The sequence below is a fragment of the Ursus americanus genome, chromosome 20 (genome assembly GCF_024610735.1).
Source record: "Ursus americanus isolate L20-20 chromosome 20, mUrsAme1.1.p, whole genome shotgun sequence".
NCBI lineage: Eukaryota > Metazoa > Chordata > Mammalia > Carnivora > Ursidae > Ursus > Ursus americanus.
The window spans coordinates 8732117-8754443 of record NC_142146.1 but is presented as its reverse complement, the minus strand read 5'-3'; the positions used below and the strand labels follow the sequence as shown (position 1 = coordinate 8754443).

At 48.3% G+C, this 22327-nt stretch overlaps 1 protein-coding gene across 5 annotated transcripts in view; it reads right to left on the bottom strand.

Moving 5' to 3' along the window:
* ACVR2B (activin A receptor type 2B) overlaps positions 1 to 22022 on the bottom strand; it is a 36260-nt gene extending 14238 nt beyond the window's left edge. For 3 of the 5 annotated variants that reach the window (XM_045798221.2, XM_045798222.2, XM_087870100.1), the window contains exon 1: positions 1180 to 2103. In XM_045798221.2, coding sequence (XP_045654177.2) covers positions 1180 to 1354 — 175 coding nt within the window. In that variant the 5' untranslated portion in view covers positions 1355 to 2103. Of the gene's footprint in view, positions 1 to 1179; positions 2104 to 16423; positions 19136 to 21665 lie in introns of those variants that run through there. The other 2 variants (XM_045798224.2, XM_045798223.2) reach the window with 2 other exon arrangements.
* Positions 22023 to 22327: the final 305 nt, after the last annotated feature.

The following is a 22327-nucleotide window of genomic DNA, read 5'->3' as shown; positions in this document are numbered from 1 at the left end:
TGCCAGTGTCCAGCCACAGCTCTGGGCATCCAAGGACAATTCTAAGAAGAAAAAGAGTGGCCTCCCAACCACCCAGGCAGCTGAGACCCAGCCTGTCCAAAGGAAGGGCCTCAGGGTCTACAGAGGGGCTCATGCAGGGGTGCACATTGGCTTCCCCCAGCCAGGCCCATCATCGAGCGTAAGGCTTAAGGTTTTAGGGGAGAACACTAAGGGATGGGGTGAGCTGCAGACAAGGGTGCCGGCTACTCCTCGATCTTGCTTCCCCCACTGCCGTCACATCACGTCGCCAGGCCCCTGAGTACACTCTGCTTCTGGGCTTAGCACAAGTTACTACCTCTGGCTGCAGGACACTCCCCACTTTCTCCTTTAAATTCCAGCTCTTCTCTCTCCAGAGACCAGGCAAACTCTCAATCTCCACAGGCCCTTGTGCTTCCTCCATCACTTAATTTACCACTCTTGACTAACTTCGTATTGTTTTTTTAAAGGACTATTTCAGCTATTCAAAAGTGTAAAAATAGGGGTGCCTGGGTGGCACAGCGGTTGAGCGTCTGCCTTCGGCTCAGGGCGTGATCCCGGCGTTATGGGATCGAGCCCCACATCAGGCTCCTCCGCTGTGAGCCTGCTTCTTCCTCTCCCACTCCCCCTGCTTGTGTTCCCTCTCTCGCTGGCTGTCTCTATCTCTGTCGAATAAATAAATAAAATCTTTAAAAAAAAAGCGTAAAAATAATGTAACCAAAGAGGTTTCCAAGAGGAAATAACATAGTGAATATTCATATTAAGAAATAAAACATTATAGGGGCGCCTGGGTGGCACAGCGGTTAAGCGTCTGCCTTCGGCTCAGGGCGTGATCCCGGCGTTATGGGATCGAGCCCCACATCAGGCTCCTCTGCTGTGAGCCTGCTTCTTCCTCTCCCACTCCCCCTGCTTGCGTTCCTTCTCTCACTGACTGTCTCTATCTCTGTCAAATAAATAAATAAAATCTTTAAAAAAAAAAAAAAGAAAGAAAACATTATAAATGTACTTGAAAATTGCTTTTTAAATGTCAGCCTTCCCCCACGAGACTACAAGGCTGAAGAAAGCAGAAGCGCTGACTATCCTGAGGGCTGGAACCAGCTCCAGACTCATGACAGGTGGGCAGACGGAATAACCAATGGACAGACAGAAGGACACGGTTATCACCTGGCGAGGGCAGGATTTCGAAGGCAAGGGACGACAGGAGGTGTGGCCAGGGCAGGCTCAGGGTCCTCAGGGGAATTCCCATCTCCATGCAGACAACCAGCAACAAGTCCCCTGTGCAAGGCGAGGAGTCCCAACTTTGACAGTAGCCCAAGGCTGGCCTAGCTCCTCTCCTCATGCCGCTCACCAAGCAGAGGCTCCCCTCTGGCCATTACCATGGGCAGGACCCAAGTGGACAGGGCTGGGAATGCCAAATCTCAAGGCTCCAGGTACGACCCAAGGGCTCAGGATATAACTGGACTCCCATCTGACCAGATCTTCCTATAGACAAGGAGAGTAAGGCAGCCTTGAGCTGGCCGGACTTCATTCAAATCCTGGCTCTAACACCTCCTGGGTAAGTTACCAATCCCCCCTGTGCCTCTGTTTCCTCATGTGTGAAAAGGGGATGATAGAAGCACCTAATTCCTCAGGCTGTTCCAGAGCCAAATGAGTTAATACGCTTTAAGAGTGGTTATGACAGTGCCTGGTTCATTAGCTGTCATATCAGGAGCCGTACCCCTCCTCCCTGCTGCCTATGACAATCCTTCACATTACAAGCCCCCAACAGGGCTCCCAGCCCACCAAGAAGGGATTGTGCACACCAGCGCCTCCAAAAGCTTTGCACTCAGAGCCCAAAGAGGACCTGGGGAGACTGGGAGACTCCAAGCCCCTCCCATACCACACCCAGGCTCTGCTGCCAGCTGGAAACCCGGGCCTTCCCCAGCCTCCCTCCTCCCTGGTGCTCTGCTTCTGCACACACTCAGCTATTTATAGCCTCTGGCAACACTCCAACCACAAGGCAGCCTCTGCCTTTTAATAGACACAGGGTCCCTGCCCCTGCCCCTGCCCACGCTTGCTCACGGGGCTGGGGCACCCATGGGCATGAGACTCCCCTGACCCCCGCCCACTCACCTATCCCAGCAGGAGAGGAAGCTGTGCTCCCAAGATGGGGTACCTGCAGTCCCCCCCATTATTTGCTACCTCAGAGCCCTGAGGACAGTCTACCTCCCAGATACCTACACAAGTGCCTCACTCCATCCCTGAGTCACATCCAGCCCAACTGCTGGCCTCCAAAGGAACCATGTATACAAGTGGTACGGTCCCCAACAGGCAGTCCCTAGGTTCCAAGGGGCTCACACTTTGTTGGAAAGAAGACCCCAGTATTCCCCACGCCCTCAGCCCAGGTGGACAGAGAAACCCCACTACTGGCCACACACCACCACCAAGAAAAATAAAAATACATACTCCACTATGAACCAAATACATACTCCAGTCTCAACTGACATTCCGGAGCTTGCCCTAAACAGACCAGTTTTGACACTCGAGGACAAGGGCTGGGGGTGTTTCCCAGTCCAGCTGGCCTTGGACACAGCCCACTATGTGCTGGGGAAAAGCAGGGGAAAGCCTACCCGGGTCCTCCCTGGGAGGCACCCGAAGCAGAACAGGGAAGTAAGAGTGGCAGAGGGATGCAGAAGTGAGGGCGATTAAGGCAGAGCCTTGGAAGGAGCATACGGAGCTAATGTGGCCATGCCTCCTGAGGTTCCCTGAGCTCTGGGTTTGGGGTGCATCCAGCCCAGCCAACATCTGCCAGGGGAGCTTCGAACCCTAGCAACCAGCAACTGGCTGCACTCTACCCTTGGCTCCTGAAGCCGCTCCTCAGCAGCCCTCACCCCCTCCACAGGAAGCAGATGCCCAGCACCAACCACGGGGCATTGTAGACCAGTGAGAAGGGGAAGCCACCCACCTCATCCACCTCAGCCCCCTGCCATCAGCATGCCAAGGTGCACCCTCCTCCCAGAAGTCTCCATGCCTGAGAGGGGGCCAAGTGAGGCATGCCCAGTGCTCTCTCTTACTGCCTAGACTCCAGGCCTACCTAGAAAGAGGCAGACTTCCCCTAGCCAGTGGCCAGGTTCCCTTCCTGGGAGGCTCCTGCCTTAGGCTCCCCTAGCCCTGCCCTCCTCAGAAGGCAGCCCTGCAGTCAGCTGAGTATCTGCTGCCCCAGCAGGTTCCTCCAGAGGAGCCCAGAAGCACCCAGAGACCTGAAGGTTAGGTTATGGCTCCCAGTGACAGTATGTGGTTCACATTCATGACTTCACCTCCCCCACAAGAGTAAGAATGGCCAGGGTGTGGGGACTAAGGGAACCTAAAAGGGGGAGGGGGAGGGGGAGGTGCAAGGGGGAGGGCTGGAGTGTGAGAAAGACACCCACAGATACACGTACACTTGAGTATGCACCCACTGTGCAGTGGCACATATGGAGAGTAGGGCAGAAAAGAATCCAAAATGCATGTATACTTTATCTTTGAACTTTCACACAAGAGAAGAACTCGAGTATGTTTCCAGGGCCAAACAATCTCTGACTCATTGGCTTTTTTGCCTTGACCCATTTAGTTGCAAGCCATCCACATCGATACACATTTATTTAACAAACACATAACAGGCACTAAACTAAGCATTTGACAGATAGTAATTTAGGGGTGCCTGGGTGGTTAAGCATCCGACTCCTGATTTCAATTCAGACTATAATCTCAGGGTTGTGAGATCCAGCACACGCAGGGCTCAACACTGGGCATGGAGCCTGCTTAAGATTCTCTCCCTCTCCCCCTCTGCCCCTCCCCACTCCCTCTCAAATAAATAAATAAATACACAGACAAACAAACAAATAAATAAATTTATCCTAAGCTAAGGCACAAGGAGGTGAAGCACCTTCCCCAAGTTATTACCAAGTGTCAAAACCAGGTTTGGAACCCAGGCAGCCTGCCTCCACAGTCCATGCCCTGTGCCTTCCTGCAGCCCTGCAGTGCATACAGTCCACTGTATGAGCTCACAACTGAAGCGTCCATCCTCCCATAAGGGGTGCTGATTGAGCACTGCCACCAAGAAGCCTCTAGAAGCCTCCTGTGTGCTTTCTTGTGCTCACGTGTGGGCAGGCAGTTCAGGGGATATGTTAGAGATGCTGGGTCATATCATAGGGTAGGAGCATCTTCAACTCACAAGAGACTGTCAAACTTTTCTCCAAAGTACCCATTTGGATGTACCAATTTATGTTCCCAGAAGACTACAGCCCCACTGAGCCACACCCTCACCCCTGATACTTGCTCACCTAGTCAGTATGAAACAGTGTAGGACAGTCTTGATCCCCAGTTCCTGATTATTTGTGAAACTGATCACCCTTCTGTGCTTATTAACCTCTATTTCTGAGAAATGCCTGTTCACATCCTTTCCCATTTTTCTGCGGGGTTGCTTTTCCCAGGAGTTGTATAAATTCTTTATATATTCTTGTTAATAAAACTTCTCTAACCATAGAGTAGCCCTCTTCATTTGTTCATTTGCTCTTCACCAAAAAGGCTCTTTGATCTGATGCTAACATAGGTATACAACATTTTGTGGTATTTTCTGAATTTATCTCTTTCTTTTATTTTAAATCTTTATCTTTTTCTTCCAGTTCAATTTACACTGTCTTTGACCTAACATGGAGTCCCATTACATTCATGGTGACTGCTATGTTTACATTTGTTTCTTCTCTATTACCACCACCTTTGGATTATCTTTTTTTAATTCCACATTTCAGCCACCCTGGTCTGGAAGTAATGCACTCTCTATGTATTCTATGACAAGCTAGTCTTTAAACTTCAATATGTACTATTTGTGCTAAAAACCTAAAGTTAATCAACATCTCTACCATCCCTCATAGGAACTTAACCTATGAGGTTTTAGCCCCAATTACCTCCTTCCAACCACACTTAATTAGTTTAATGTAATATTGGTGTTAAATATTTAATCTGCTGTCGTTGTTCTTCCTATCTGCCTCCCAAAGCAGACATGATATGTGTTGAATACACTTAGTATCTTCTTATTTGTCCGTACACTCATCGGTTCATCTGCTCAGCCAACCCTGTATCTCTGCTCTTCCTTCTGGGACCACTGTCCTTCCAAAAGAATATCCTCCTTCAGTAACGATCTTTGGTAGAGAAGCTTTTGTTGGCTTTTCTGAAAATGCTATTTTGCCCTGTTTCCCAATTGACAGTTTAAAAGAACATAAACTTTTAGTCTGGGTTATTTTCTCTTGTCATTTTGAAAATATTATTCCACAGTCTTCTGGTTTCTACTATTATTGCTGAAAAGTCTGTTATTATTTTAACTTTGTAGCTACTCTGTCTTTTCTCTTTGGCTACTTTCTTAGATCATCTCTTTGCAGTTTCACTATGAGCTTTGTGTCTAAGTATGCGTTTAAGTTTATTCACACTGCTTGGAAAAATATGCTTTTTATCCAATGATTCACCTCTATTATCAATTCTGAACAATTCCTGGCTTTTTATCAATCTGAGTATTGCATCTCCCTATTCTATGATTCTGAAATTCCTATTAAAGTATATTAGACTTGGGGCACCTGGGTGGCTCAGTCAGTTAAGTGTCTGCCTTCGGCTCGGGTCATGATCCCAGGGTACTGAGATCGAGTCCCATATTAGGCTCCCTGCTCAGTGGGGAGTCTGCTTCTCCCTCGCCCTCTGCCCTTCCCCCTGCTCGTGCATGCTCTCTCTCTCCTCTCTCAAATAAATAAAGTCTTTTAAAAATAAATAAAGTATATTACTCTTTTTCATTCTATCCAGTATTTTAACCCTGCCTTTATATTTTCCAATTCTGTGTCTAGGCACCATTATGGATAATTCCATATGGCCTAACTTCCAATTTATTAATTCTCTCTTTAGTTGTGTCTAATTTGCTGTTTAGCTCTTCTACTTAATTTATAAATACAACTAACCCATTTTTTCATTTCCAGAAGTTCTATTTTTTTTTTAATTTCTTGGTTGATTTTGATACTTCTGTCATACTTCCAAACCCCTATTTTATAATTCCATAATTTAATTTCTTGAACATTTATTTCTGCCACCTGTTATTCTGATGATTTTTTACTCACAGTATCTTGTTTCCTTGTGTGTTTGGAATTTAGGATTCTCAGAATTTTGGATTCTGTTTTTGGATACAGAGCTTATGTTCATCAGGCCTCTTCTGTGAGAATACTCTAAGGCCAAGTTTGAGAGGGCAACGTTCCAGAGATAATTTATGTTTTTGCTTCTGCCAAACTTTCTAGGACATCATCAATTTGGAATCACTTTAATTTCTCAACTTCAAGTTTCCCAGAGAACACTAACTAGCTGGTATAAACTTCAACTCCAATCTCATGTAAGCACAGACCCATGGTTATAAATTCTCAAGAGAAACTATCTGCCTCCCTATCAACCTGAGCCAAGACAACTTCATTATATACTCCCTTTGTCAGCAAAAGGATGTTTCTTCTAGTACATACTTTCACTGAAGGTATAATCCTATGGAAGTTTTATCATATGAGGGCCTCAGTCTCAATTTCATACCTTATCTCTCATGCCTTACACACTGCCACTAAACCTACACCACCAAATTAGGGAGAGAGGCAGAGTCCCCCTGGGAATCAACAACTTTAGCTCGTGGAGGTATACAGTTCTAATTTCCAGCCTTCTCTTGCTTCTCCCTTACTTTCTTATATATGCAGCTATGCATATCCATTTTAAAAGGATATTTCTCATATCTTATGCAGCATCTCTACATGTCTTGCCTGAGGAGATATATCAGCTGTTTTACTATTTCACTATGATTGCTGAAACGTAAGTCCAAAAGCATTCCCAAGGGTGCCAGGAAGAGCTCTATATGCCATCACCAGCCCAGCCTAGGAACAAGGAATCAAGCCAGATCACCTCAATTCACTTCCAACTTCGACTCTGTAAACAAGTCCCTGGCACCATCCTCCCACAGAACGAAGTGTGGGTCCCGGGCCATCCTCTGGAATCATGCCTTTCTCCAGGCCCCATCATTTCTGAAGAATACTAAATAGAGAGCTTCCAGGTAAAGGTTAGGATTATACACAAATATTACTTTAGCTACCTCCTGTAATTTCATAAAAACCTCACACAGAGAAGTTTTTAAAGCATAAACCCATAAGGACAAAAAGAACAGGAAAGAACCACAGAAATGAAATTCTGAAGCTGGAAAGCAGATACACAAGTGGTCAGTAAACACACAGACTCATGAGTTGGCTGTGGAGAAAGATGAAAAGCAACACGATTTCCACCAGAGGATCCTCCAAAACTCAGGAAATTGTGGCACCAGATGTCTCTGGAAGAGTAGGGTGAAGATGAGTCCAAAGACAGAAAGGCTGGCCAAATCCTCAGAGCTCACTACTACTCACCATGGCTGGGGGCTGCCTCCCCCAACCCAGCAGAGAGTAGGTCATTTTCTAAAGAAGATAAAATAAAGAGCCTCAGAATAAAGAGCAGTGTGAAAATCTGAGGGTACAGGTACCATACTGGAAGAATACAGAATAATATATGAAATACAGAAACTCCAGCTCTCCTCCCACCGTGGCTCCCAGGACGTTGGCAGCCAGGCCTACAACTAACCTCCCCCACCAATTCCCAAACAGAAAGCGGAAGATACTTCTCAGGAGAATCTGACTAGCTTCAAAAACCACCCCATGAGATCATCCTACAGTTGGCAGGTTCCACTCACGAGCTCAGAGCTTTCAATTAGTATTCAGGTCCATACTTAAATATGAACAGGTCTAGGAAAGACACTTACCTGAAAGAGATAAAAACAGGCTGGGGGGGAAAAAGAACCCAACGGAGATTATATAGGGAGAAGATAACTTCAAAAATTCTATCATGTACCCATGAAAAATAAATAGAATGGCATTGTTAAAAGACCAGAGAATGAAAGAGCTCTCAGGAATTTAAAAAAAAAAAAAAAGATATATATAAATCTAACGGCAGAAATGCAAATCAACAGAGGATTAAAAGATAACATAATCTCACAAACAAAATCAAGTAAACACACAAGGATACAGAAAATAAGAAAGAAAAGAACAGGAATCTAGAGGCCCAATCCAGGAAGTTCAACATCTAAATAACAGGAGTTCCAGAAGGAGAAAACAAAAGGGAAGAAATCAAAGACCAGAATAGTGGATGAAAACAGGCCCCCCAGCAAGGACCATCACTGTGAAATTTCACCACAGTGGGGACAAGAATATATCCCACAACAAATGTCTATCAAGAGAGAAATGTCACCTATAAAAAATTAGGAATCAGAATGACTTTGAACTTTCTGCAGCCAATAATACTTGGAAGCTAGACTATAATGGGACAGTGCTTCACAATTTGGAGGGGAAAAGATTTCCTATTTATAAGCTCATACCCAGTTAACTATTAATGAAATGTGAAGGGAGAAGAGAGAAAAGTAAGATTACGAAAACATACCTCCTATACACCCTTTCTCAAAAGGTACTAGAGGATATATATGCTCCATCAAAATGAGGAAGCAAACAAAAAAAGAACATACAACAAGGACACAAAAATCCAGAGATGCAACATAAGAGACAGTGACAGGTATCTCAAAGATGAAGAGCAAAGGAGATACAGGGTGACAGCCAGACCAGGATAGGAGCCAGAGTCTACATGGAACTCTGTTCATACTGTGGGCTGATCTTTAACTACACAGGCACCAATCACACTTCAAGCAATCAAATAAGCAGACATTTCAGCAGCTACACACCACAGAAGAGTTTATGAATTCAGCCAATATAACTATCTGCTGACTCGAAAACCAAAGAAACAAAAACAAACACAAAAAAAAAAACACCAACAAAACAAACTCAAAACAAGCAGTGCTTTTAAGAGAAACATAACAGAATTCAGAGCCTCTACAATATTTAGATATAATCCAAGATTATATGAAAAATAGGTAAATATATCTCATATTCAAGAGAATAATCACTGGAGACAAATTTTAAGATGATCAGATGTTGGAATTAGCAAAGATTTTAAAGTAATCATCAGAAGTACATGTTCAAGAAAGTAAACGAAAACACATTCCAATGAAGGCTGATAGGATATATCAGCAAAGAAATAAAACTTACAATAGGAACCAGATGGAAATTCTAAAACTGAATAATCTGAAATGAATGGAAATAAATATACCAAGTCAACATATCTAGAGTGGTTATTAAGATGAAATTTTATAACACTAAGACACTAAAATGGATGATTTATTCCCCTGCTGAAGCCCCATCAACTAGTACCACTTCCCAATATTGAAACAATTTTTCACACCTCTGAAATATCAGTTCAAAAGAACTGAAATGCTTTGACTCTTATGGGAAAGCTGTCCATTTTCCAACTTCTGTGTTTCTTCTTTGTCTTAAATTAAGCATCCATATAGGCATGAATATATTTCTGGACTTTCTATTCTATTCCATTGTCTATTTGGCTATCTAGCACCAAAAGCTTCCCATTTTATTTTTTTCAAGATTTTATTTATTAGAGAATGTGAGCAGGGGGGAGGAGCAGAGGAAGAGAGAGAAGCAAACTCTCTTCCAAGCAGGGAGTCTGACACAGGGCTCGATCCCAGGACCCCCAGATCACTACCTGAGCTCAAGGCAGATGCTTAACTGACTGAGCCACCCAGGTGCCCCAGAAGCTTCCCATTTTAATTACTATAGCTTTACAATGAATCCTGAAATCCAGTAGGCACAAGTTGCTCTTTTTGTTTAACAGCCTTGAGTCTTCTTTACTCCTTTGCATTTCCAAATTGTTTTACTCTGAGGATTTAAGATTAAACCCTACAGGCTTTTTCTGCATCTACTGAGATAATCCTATGGGTTTTTTTGCTCTGTTAACATGGCAGATTAGATTTTCAATTATTAAACCAATTATGCATTTCTGAGATTAAAACACTTGGTCATGATAAATATTTTTTTTACATATTGCTGGAGTCTATTTGTGAATGTTTTAAAGACTTTTGCATCTTGTATTCATTAGGGATGTTAGTTCTATTTATCTCTCCTGCTCTATGTTCCCTTATCTCACTTTTATTGCTTTCTTTTCATTTGTGAATTCTCTATTATTCCATTTGTCCCCCTTCTTAGCTTGAAAGTTATCATCCTTTCTATCCTTTAGTGATTACCCTACAGATTACAGCATGCTTCCTTGAATTATCAAAAGCTAACATTATTAGGTAATATTATCCTCTTGGTGGCCAATGTAAGAACTTTTAGAACAATTAAATTCTATTTTCACTCCACCCTCACATATAGCATTGTCATGTGCTGTTTTTATATGTATTTCAAACTCAATAACACACTTCTTTCATGTCCAAATGCATATCATTTTCAATGTTCTTCATTATTTTCTGCATGTCTGACCTCCCATTTAGACGATCTACCTTCTGCCTGAAGAAAACCCTCTTTGCTTGATACCTTCATTCTTTTTTTTTTAAGATTTATGTATTTATTTTAAAGAGAGAGAGGGAGAGAGAGTGGGGAGGAAGGGCAGAGAGACAGAGAGAGAGAGAATCTCAAGCAGATTCCCTGCTGAGCATGGAGCCCAACATGGGGCTCAATCTCACAACCCTGAGATCACGACCTGCGCAGAAATGAAGAGTCAGACACTTAACCAACTGAGCCACTCAGGCACCCCAATACCTTCATTCTTGAAAGACAGATTCACTTGATATAGAAGTTTAGGTTGACAATAATTTCTTTTAGCATTTAAAGCTATCATTCCATTGTCCTCTGGCTTCCACTGTTTCTGAGAAGTCAGATGTCAATATAACCATTACTCTTTTGACTGTAAATATGCCTTTTTTCTCTGGCTGCTTTTTAAGATTCTCTCCTTGGTATTCAGAAGTTTGGCTGGAATAGGGGCGCCTGGGTGGCACAGCGGTTAAGCGTCTGCCTTCGGCTCAGGGCGTGATCCCGGCGTTATGGGATCAAGCCCCACATCAGGCTCCTCTGCTGGGAGCCTGCTTCTTCCTCTCCCACTCCCCCTGCTTGTGTTCCCTCTCTCGCTGGCTATCTCTATCTCTGTCGAATAAATAAATAAAATCTTTAAAAAAAAAAAAAAAAAAAGAAGTTTGGCTGGAATAAGAATAGGTGTGGAATTTTTATTTATCTTATCTAGGTTCACAGAGCATCTTCAATCTGTGGCTTGATGCCTTTCATTCATTTTGCAAAGTTCTCAACTATTACCTCTTCTGCGCCTGTCTTTTATTTCCCGGTCATTTCTGGGGCTCTAATTACGTGGATCTTAGACCTTCTCACTTCGTCCTGTCTGTATCTTTCCCTTTCTTCTGTATTATATTTTTCCCCTTCCAAGGCTTAGTCTGTATATTATCTTCTGATCTATCTTCCCGTTCACTAATTCTCTTTTTAGTTTTACTTAATCTCCTGATACAATCATCTATTGAGTTCTTAATTTCTGTGCCTCTACAATGCAGATCTATAACAGATTTTTCATTTAGCTCTTATATATTTTTCCAGCTTTCTACTGAAATCCCCACTTTCATTTCCTTGATCATAGCAAGCACTATTTTTCAATATGCATATAACTCCCGTCTGGAGCTCACCCAGGTTTGCTTCAGCTGTGATGTTTCTGATGGCTATTTATTTAAAATTATCATGAACACCCAGTAATGATATGTGCAAAATTGTTTGTAAAATAATTTGAGGCCTACAATGATGTTATATTCCTGTAATGATGTTACATGTGCTTCTGGCCGGCAGCTAAGGGCACCATTAATTCCAGAACTTCTTAAATCTGCTTTAGCTTTGTCTTCTTTTGGTTCCCCTTGCCCCCAATTCTTTGGGGTTCCAACTCAAAAGGAGGGGTTCACCATACCTGCCCTCTGTTGAAAACTCCAATCTCTGTCTTCCTAGCACCACAAGGCTATCAAATGCCAATGCAACCCTCTCGGTTGCCCATATGGAAGGGCTAAGAAGAGACTCAAACATCAAAGTCACCACCCAGAGCCTCTGTTCACACAGATCCTGACCTGGTAGGTCTTCACTATCCTCTTAGCTGTACAATGCTTTCAGCCAGAGATGTTTCCTCAATCTGTCCATCTCTTCCAGATGCCTTCAGAAAAAGAGCTGGTCCTGGTCATCAAAAGAGGAAGCCTCCGTATCTACTTTTCACCCAGCTTTTAGACTATTTTCAGGAACACATATAACCCAAAGGGGAGACCTCTACACATATACAGAAACTGAAATCATCTGTGTAGATAAGCCCATCCATGGAAGTGTTTAATTTGACCCCAGGGGCAGAGGCCTGAAAAAAGTAACCTCCATTCCGAAATGTTAACTCAAGAGGGAAACAGAATTCCCTTACAACCAATTTTATTTTTTCAGACTATTAGGGACTGAATTGTGTCTCCCCAAAATTCTTAACTCCCAATGTGACTGTACTGGAAGATAAAGCCTTTTAAGAGGTAATTAAGGTCAAATTAGGTTATAAGGGTGGGGCCCTAACCCAAAAGGACTGGTGTCCTTAGATGAAGAGGAAAAGACACCAGGAGTGTATGCACACACAGACAAAAGACCACGTGAGGACACAGTAAGTAGGCAGCTATGTGCAAGCCAAAGAGAAAGTCCTCACCGGAAACCAACCCTGCTGGCACCCTGAGGAGGACTTCCAGCCTCCAGAACTCAGAAAATACATTTCTGTTATTGAAGCCACCCAGTCTGCGGTACTTCAAAGCTATCCATTCTATGGCGGCCCTATCTAAGCACAGACAGTGCACATCACCTGTACCATGTGGGAAAGCTGATTGGGACATCATTCATCCTAGAAATAGTACCATAAATCCACTGTCACCTAAATCCACACGCAGAGCCTGACAAGTGGGCTTACACGAAGAATCCCAGTGAAAGAGCAGTGAAACAGCAGATAGCATGCTGAAGAAGGAGACTAGGAAAGCACAGGCTCTGGAGAACAAGTCATCTTGAACTATCTTCCCTAGTTCAGTGGCCAACTGTGGCAGAAAGTTATGCAAGGAAACACCACACATGCTCAGACAGGAAAGTGAAGCTCACCAGAGCCCCTTCTGTCGTGAGAAGCTTCTCACCAGATTCTAAAATAATTCTTCTGCATGTGTCTCCTATACCGCCACCACCATCATCACCACATGTGAACTCGGGATCCTGCCATTCTACAACCTTGTCAAATGCACTGGGGTCACCAATGGTGGTGCCCTGTTACGCACAGCTCCTCACAACCTTCAGCAAGTGCCACAGCCTCTCTGGAAGGTGGAGGCGGTAGAAAGCACGGCTAGTGAGCTCACACAGACACACACATGCACAGTCATCCCAAACCCAGACCAGCATTTACTGGCAAGTCTATTGCTACCTCTCCTTTATCAACATAGTAACCAGGAGGCTCAGACACAGGAAGGAGCCTCCCTGGCTCTCATCAGACACTAGACCTTCGTGAAGTGGGCTATTTCCAACCTCTGCAATCTAGTACTTTTGGAGAGGGAGGAGAGGCTCACATATGCTGCAGAGGGCCATGTGCCATCTCACCCAGCTTTGGCCCCCACTGCCATCACCTGGGTAGCCTTGTGGGGGGAAAAATAGTATAGCCATTTCTCCGTACCTACTAAAATTTAAAATATGCATGCCTGGGGTGCCTGGCTGTTTCAGTCAGTACAGCACGAAACTCTTAATGTGAAGGCTGTGAGTTCAAATCCCACATTTGGTATAGAGATAACTTAAATAAATCAATCTTTAAAAAATAAAAAATATATATACTATGACCCAGAAATTCCTCTTGTCATCTATCCTTGAGAATCAATCTGCATAAACTGTATACAATCAGAAAATCAGTATGAGAAAGACTGACAAAACATATCTCTGAATTTAAAAGCCATGACATGCAACAATACAGATGTTAAGTCACAAACATGGTGAGCAAAAGATGGACACAAAACAGTTCACACTGTTAGATTCCACTCATATAAAGCACAAAAACAGGCACAAATAATGTGTACTGTGCAAAGTCAGGATGGTGATTACCCTTAGGGATGTAGGGGTAGAGAATGGAAGGGAGCAAGAAACGGCTTGGTAGGATAGGGGCTGGTCAATTTCTGATTCTCGATCTAGATGCTGATTACATGGGCATATTTAGTTCACGAAAATTTATCAAGCTGTCATTTATGATAATTACACTGTTCTACACGTATTTTATACCCCATTAAATGTTTGAAAAGGAGCAATACCATTTTAATTTAATAAATCCTATTTCTCTAAGTACTTCCACAGATGCACAGATAAAATGTGTAGAAGGACTCAGATGGGGACCAGAGGTGGTAAAGGGCCCTGGTTTTATCTGTAACGTCTAATTTTCTGTAGATGAATGTATGTGTATTACTTGTAAAACTAAAAATTGGTAAAATTTTAAATGGGAAAAGAAGCTATGGCCAAAGTGACTTGTACTCCCCCAGCTACACCCAGGGTGCCTAACCAGGAGACCCCTGGGTAAAGGGAGGTTTGGGAGTTGTTTTTCAGGGCAGGGGAGGCAGGACTGCATTGTCCTAGTTCTCCTTCCCGAGTGGCCCTGCAGAACCCACTCTCAGATGAGAGGTTCACCGGAGGGGCCAGGCCGGTGGGAGGGAAAGTGGAATTCACCTCTGTAACTTCTCTGCCCCTCTATTTCTAAGCCCCAGAGCAGATGAACCCTGATCCCCAGGTTCTCAGGCAGAAAGGCAGACCTCTGTATGAGGTAAGAGCCACAGGGCTCCTCTCTAACCCACTTCCCACCCAAGCCAGTTCTAAGTCAGGCCCTGGTCTGCCTGATTATTGAGCACCTGAAGGCAACGTCAAAACTTGGGTGACAAGGAAATTCCCAAAAAGTACATAAAAGTACATGGGTTTCTAAACCCTGGGCTATCAGCCCAGGGCTCTGATAACTCATGCATGCTTTCTCAATCAATGGGGGAGGGCGGGAGGTGGAAGGAGGGTTGTCAATGACATTAGACTTTAAAAGGCATTGTCCTCATACCTGAAAACACTGTGCACCACCACACAAGCCAGAAGAAAAAAACATGCTGACATCAGCACTCAAGAGAGTCAGGTTCCAAGTCAGCCTCACATCTCCATTGGTTCAGGTCTAGGAGGCAAGCAGGGGCCCCACCCTCTCCTTGGATGGACAGACAACAGCTGGTCTGGTCACATCTTCCGAAATTCTTGACCACAAACTCCGGGAAGCAACCTTCTCCACCCTCCAGCCAAGGGCTTGGGTTTCCAACCAGCCTTCCTTTTCCTTCCCCAGAACTAATTTTAGCCTCCTTGGTTGTCAGAGTGGAACTGAAATAGTCAGCAGAGGAACATTTGCAAACAAGAACATGAGCTCACCTCACAAAACACCTCTGCTCCGGCCCAAAAGCTAACCAGAGAAGAGAAGTCCCATTGTGTGGCAGGCCAGGCCCCTAGAGAAGGTCCCCTGGGAGGAGGGCCACACATCTGCCCAGTGGCACAGGCTTCCTTTCCAACACCTGCTCCCAATAACCACATGTCCATGAGTGAACATGGGCTGCCAGCCCGAGTCTGAAAAAGCACATGCAAGACTGGGATAACCAGGGCGAAGCATGGGGCTGTTCAAAGGAGGGAAGCCATGACTGAGCCTGGGCCAGGAAGAGGCACAGCTCACCCCCAGCCCCTATCATCAGTTGGTTTCCAGCCCATCAGACATAGACGTCACTGAGAAACTTACAACAGAGATTCAAAAGAAGGCAGCGGCCATCTCCTCTCCCCCATCCCCATCCCCACCCCCAACTTGGGCATCCAGGAGTGGCGCCACCAGGTCCTCAGGAAACAAGCACCTCTGGTCTGGGGTGAGCCCAAGTCTGATGGAGATTGACCAAAAAAAGTAAACCCCAAGGGGGTGGGTGTCTATTCCAGAAAAAAGAATTGGTGACTGAATGGGTGGTAAGGAAAGAATATAAAGAATTCCGAGAAGGCAACAAGACGGAACCATAAATCTCAACCCCAGTAAGAAGCCCTTTAAAATAAACACTGGACATACCAGTGGTGTGGAGAACTTGGAAACGCAAGCGTTGGGGACTCCAACTTCCCACCCTAAGAGTCCAGTCTACAGTCAGGTCCCAGTGCGGCAAGCTGTGCCTTGCTGAGCTCGAGATCAGAGAAAAGCCCCCCAGAAAGCCCTCCCTGACAGATCCCAGAGTGGAGTAGTACAGATGCGGGGCTGCCCGCCTGCCAAGCCCAACACACGCTCCCAGAGAGACCAACCCCCTGGGTGAGGGCCACCAGTGCTGGCGCCTGTGCTGCCCACCCCACCTCCCGGACCCTGCCGGCAGACTCCCAGAGGCCAGGGTGGAGGCCTGCACCCGTACCTCGGGGGAGAGGCTGCCCCCCTGCGCTGGCGTCCCCAGGCTCGGCGGGGCGCCAGGTGGCCTGCCTGCTCGAGGGCAGGGGCATGCCCGCGTCCTGCTGCAGCCCCAGCGCTGCTCTGGCCAGCCTCAGCTCCCAGCTGCAGCTCGGGCGGCTCCCGGGCCGGCGGCCCCCGGGTTCCAGGCGGCGCGGCGGCCCCAGCAACACGCACTGCCTGACATTCTGCGCGAGTGGGAGGGCGAGGCCCCGTGCAAAAGCTCAAGGCGGCGGGCAGAAGCAGGTGGGCGGGTGCGGGCAGGCAGGCTGCCCGGCCACCCACGGCCGCCACCTCCCTGAAACCCGAACCGCTTCTGGGAAAACTCAAGGACGCCAGGATTCTCCTCACTGGCTGGCCGAGGTACTCCTGAACCGCTCATTTCCAATCAAACTCTCAAGGCCGAGCAGGTTGAGCAAGCAGGGATCTCCCAGGCTTTGAGGAGACTCCAACCTCCCACCCCGAATCGGGGAAGGTGGGGTGCTGTGGGCATCAGCTATAACCCCACCTCCCACAACTGTCTCTTTAAAGCACGGGAACATTCTAGATCGGAGGTTCTCAACCTCAGGTGATTTGCAACCCCTCCACTCATGCCATTTCTGTTGTCACAATTAGAAGTGTTACTAACAGTTAATGGACAGAGGCAGGGATGGTGCTAAACATCTTACAAAGCACAAGACAGGTCTCCCTGCCACCTCCCAAACACACACACAACAAAGAATCATGGGGTCCAGACTGTCCAGAGTGTCAAGACTGAGAAATCCTGGGGCGCCTGGGTGGCACAGCGGTTAAGCGTCTGCCTTCGGCTCAGGGCATGATCCCGGCGTTATGGGATCGAGCCCCACATCAGGCTCCTCCACTATGAGCCTGCTTCTTCCTCTCCCACCCCCCCTGCTGTGTTCCCTCTCTCGCTGGCTGTCCCTATCTCTGTTAAATAAATAAATAAAATCTTAAAAAAAAAAAAAAAGACTGAGAAACCCTGTCCCAGAATGAGGTCTACCCAGCCAGGACCCTGCCTGAGAGTTGTCTATCCAGTGTCATTCTCAAAAGTATTCCCCACACCACCTCCTCCTCATAGCCCCCAAATGTCCATCCACAGTAACAGGCCAGTTATCAACAGGTGAATCTTAACTCTTAACCTGATGTCCCTTGGTCCCCAACTGCACTACCCTGAGCTCCCAGGAATGGGCTGAACGCATAGGCGCTCAAGGGAGGGCTGCCTGGAGGAGGAGAAAAAGGAGGAGAGCAGGGCTAGAATGTACACACTACACAGGGATCACAAAAGGCAGAAGTAAAGGAGTCCTGTCCAGTGGTTAGAAGCAATGTGGGAACAAGCCCAGTGCACCGCCCCCCCCCCACCCAAGGGAACCAGCTGCCCCCCAGGACTGGTACACTGGCTGTGTGGAGGGCAGCTAGGACTTCACAGAGTCCAATCCAGGGCGCTACACGGCTCCTGCTATCAGTGCAAAACAGCAAGTGTGCACGTACAATGGCATGTGCTGGCTCTCATGCACACATGCTTTCTCTCTCTTTATTTGTATTTTCCTGGGGGAAGAGGCCACAGCTTTCATCAGATTCTCAGAGGGGTTCATGATACACAGGTCCATGACATAAAATGGGCACTCTTCACTGGGCTCTGAAAATTCCTGAGGTCAGGTGTCAGGGAAGGTCCAGGTGCTATTTGGGGATTCTCGATGCCCAGAAAGACCCTGCAGAGTAGTACACCAGAGGCCCACCCAAGCTCTGAGAGGCTGTGGGGTCCCAGGACTTGTTTATTCACACAGCTATAGAGCCTAGAAGGCTGGGTGAGTTTCTCGTATCATCTCAGAAGAGCCTCTAAGAGATAAGGGTGACCACTCCGCCCCAAGAGCAGCCCAGCCAGCCAGCGAGGAGTACCCAGCAGGTACAAGGATAGGGAGCAAAGGACGCCTTTCCCTGGGGAATGGCACCAACAGCCCGTGGCTCTGTGGTCTGCATCCTTGACAGCCACCACTGCAACAAGCCTGAGGGTCACTTTACTCATCACACACACACTTCTGCCCTGGGGAAACAGACAACATCTGTGGATCAGAGAGTAGCCAGCCCATGAGGACACCTTGGGGCAGTCAACATTGGCAGTTCCTGATGGAACAGACAAGAGTCACGTCCTCCTCCTGGCTCCTGACATTTCACTCAGAAAGTCTCCACCCCACCCCCACAGGCCCTAATCTGAACCCCAAATACAGAGACAGATGTCGGAAGTTCTAAAGAGATACACAGAACTGTGTCTAGGATGTCCACTGAAAGGCAAGAACCAAATAACTTATTTCGCAACGATACTGAGCCAGGCACAGAACACAGATCCTGTAACAAGCACCATGCGCCATTATTATAGTGTAAATTCCCCCTTTTCTTCTAGACCTGCACCAACCAATATGGTAACCACTAGCCAAATGTGACTACTGAGCACTTGAAATCAGGAAAGTCTAAGCTGACATGTTCTCTAAGTATAAAATACACACTGGATTTTGATGATAGTACCCCCCCCCAAAAAAAAGAATGTAAAATTTCTCATTCACTGTTTTAATACGAATTACATGGTAAAATGACTACTTGGTATATATTAGCTAAATAAACATACCATTAAAGTTAATTTCACCTTGTTATAGACTGAATCTTTATTTTTTCATTTAACTTCAATTAATTCAATGAATAAATTAAATTCAAATAATTAAGTGTATTATTAGTTTCAGAGGTATAAACTGAATGTTTATGTGTCCCCTCAAAATCCGTATGTTGAAACCCTAACTCCCAATATGATGGTATTTGGAGCTGGAGCCTTTGGGAGGTAATCAGGGTTAGACTGGTTCATGAGGGCAAGGCCCTCAATTTGGGGTTAGTAGAAGAGGAAGAAAGAATGATCTCTACCCAGCCCTCCAAACACCAAGGAAAGGCCACTCGAGGATGCAGTGAGAAGACAGCCATCTGCCAGCCAGAAAGAGGGCCCTCACCACAATCCTACCATGCTGGCACACTGATCTCGTACTTCCAGACACTAGAGCTGTGAGAAACAAATTCTGTTATTGAAGTCACCCAGCCTATGGTCCTTATAGCAGCCCAAGCTGACTAAGACACCTGTTTCTTTTTCCTTTTATTAACACGACTACCACAAACTTTTGTTACATACATGGTTGATGCTGTATTTCTGTTAGACAGTGCTGCTTGACCCTCCTCCTACTGTGGGCTGCCAGCGATGGGGTACTGCTGAACAGCAAGCCAAGAGTTGAAGGAAGGGCATCCACGAAAACAAAGGAACAGGAGTGCCAGCTCTCCCCCTGCTTGGGCTTGGGGCAGCTCTTCCCATAGCACCTCACAGGTCAGGGCAGTGGCCACCAGAGAACTGGCTGGTGTGACCACAAGAAACACCCAGAGACCCCACCTTCCTCTCAGGGCAGGAACATGGGTCCTTGGATTCCAGTCTAACTCCAGCTGCCCCACTTTGCGGAGTACACCACTCAGCACTGCCCAAGCTAGGTGGGGGGAACGGAGGGAAAGAAGGAAATAACGGTCCTTCCAGGGGCCCAATCCCACCCTGTCCCGCCTCATCAGGGAGGAGATGAGACTGGTGAGATGAAACGGAGACGAATTAGGATGAGGGTTCCAGGTCTGAGGCTGTCCTGTCATAGAAGAAGGTCCCCTCTGCAGGCTGGGGCTTGGAAGAGCACAGGACCTTCAAGAGGGACCTTCTAGGCAGCCAGGTGGGCTAATGCGTGAGCATTAAGTCGACTTCCGCGACCCGATCCTCTGGAGAGCAATGCCTCCCTTTCACTTCAGAAGCATCTCAAAACAGCACTTAAAAGGCAGAGTGAGCAACGAGTTCAACACCACCACTTTGCTTCTACCACACGGGAAATGGCTCCAAAAGAGCCGTGAGGCCCCCTCCCACACTATGCCCAAGTACAATAACGGGGTCTTCATCCTCTCCTCCCTGAGCTCAGACTACGCAGCTCCAAACTCCACACAGACAACTCACTTGCTCTGGGTGTAGACAACTAAGGCAAGCTACATTAAAAGGAGGCCTAGAGTGGGGGTGGGATGGGATGGAGATCCCCCCCATCGCCAACCCCGCAGGAGCGCGGGGATCCCTGCCCCGCCCCTGCACGCTAGGCCCCGCCCTTCACGGGTTTCCCAGGCCTCGCGCTGCTGCCACCGCGGGCGGCAGGGGACCCGCGCTGCATGTGTAATGGGGGCTGGGAACAAAGACGCGCAGGACCCAGCGCCCCCGCTTCCGCGCACCAACTGCCCCGACCTCCCTGGGCTTCTCCCTGGAGCTTCAATGCGCGGCTCCCCACGCTTCCCAGGGCTACCTGGAGCCATCCGAACCGCAGTGCGGAGCCCATCCCTGCGCGCAACCCGAACTGGGCGCGCCCCAACACCGCTAGAAGAGGAAAATCACTGCTTCGGCCTTGGGGAAAAGTGCTTTCCCAGCAGAACTCCGCGTGTATACGCCCGCACCCACGCACTCTCAACCACAGGCACGCGAGCTGAACTCTAGCCCTGCCGGTCACCCACCTCCGCCACGTGCTTCCCAAAGGCACAAACGCACCTGTTAATTTTTCTTAGCACCCCACCTCCCTTCTCAGGAGCCCGGAACAAAGCGGTCCCGTCGGGTGACTGCACCTCGCGTCCCGGGGCCGCCGCGGGGAAAGCGGGCTTAGGTGGGAGCTGGCGCCAACGGCCCGCCTTCAGGGGAACACAACACAGACGCCGGTGGGATGGGGTGCAGGGGACTCCTGGCTGTGTGAAGTAGCCCCCTTCGCTTCGCTACACCTAGTGGCTCTGAGGGTCGCGCAGTCCTGTCCCCAGCCCCTCCTGCACCTACGATCCCGCCACCCCCAGGTTAGATCTGGCCACCCTCCCCACGCTTTGGTTTTCCTCTCACTCTCCTTGGTTTTCACGCGCCCGAGTAGCCTGAACTCCGACCCTAAGGCTCTGGATCCCGGGTCCGATCATGGGGTCGGCAGGCCGCCGCACAAACAAGATCGTCCCCTCAAGATTGGAGAGCGCGGCGCCCAGCGCGCCCCCAGTCCCCGCCCCGGGAGGTGCAAGCTGGGTGCAGGTGGCGGGGCGAAGAGGCCACGGGCCCGCCCTTTGTTGGTAAACACCGCGCGGCGCCCGAAACCGGCCCCGCGCGCCCTCCCCGCGCCCCCCACGCCGCGCCCCGTCCTCACCCGCGCACAGCGATCCCCAGAGGAGGGCGAGGGCCGCCCAGGGCGCCGTCATGTTCCGCGGCGCCGCCCCGCGGACACCCGGAGCCCGCGGGCAGGGCCGCGCGGCGCTCCCGGGGCGCGCAGGGCCCAGCGGCGGCTGCGCTCTTCTTCCCGCTTCTTCCTTCGGTCTCGTTTCCCGCGCGCTTCCTGCACCTTCGTCCCCGGGCAGCGTGCAGGCTCCAAGGGCCGGGCGGCGGGGCCGGGCTCAGGGCCGCTGCGGGCGGCGTAGGCTACGGCCCGGGCTCTGGGGCGACGCGGGGGCCGGGGGGCGGCGGCGGGGCGCGGGCCGGGGCGCGCCCGACTCAGGCATAGCGCGGCGGGGCTGGGCCCGGGCCCCGGGCGCAGGGGCCGAGTCCGGAGGGGCCATGAACGGGGGGGAGGGGTGGGGGGAGGGGAGCTGAACCGAGTCCAAAATGGCTCCTGAGCCGCGGCCGCGGAGCCGAGCCAGCGGGGAAACCCGGATGTTGGATACAAAGAGGCGGGCGAGCTGGGCGGGGAGGGGGAGGGGAGGCGGGCCCTCGGGCCGCGTGGTCCGCGCCCCCCTCAGGGGCGGTGCCCAGGAGAAACAACAACAAGAAGGCTCCGCCCCCAGCCCGCGCCCTCCGCCCTCCCGGAGGTCGCGT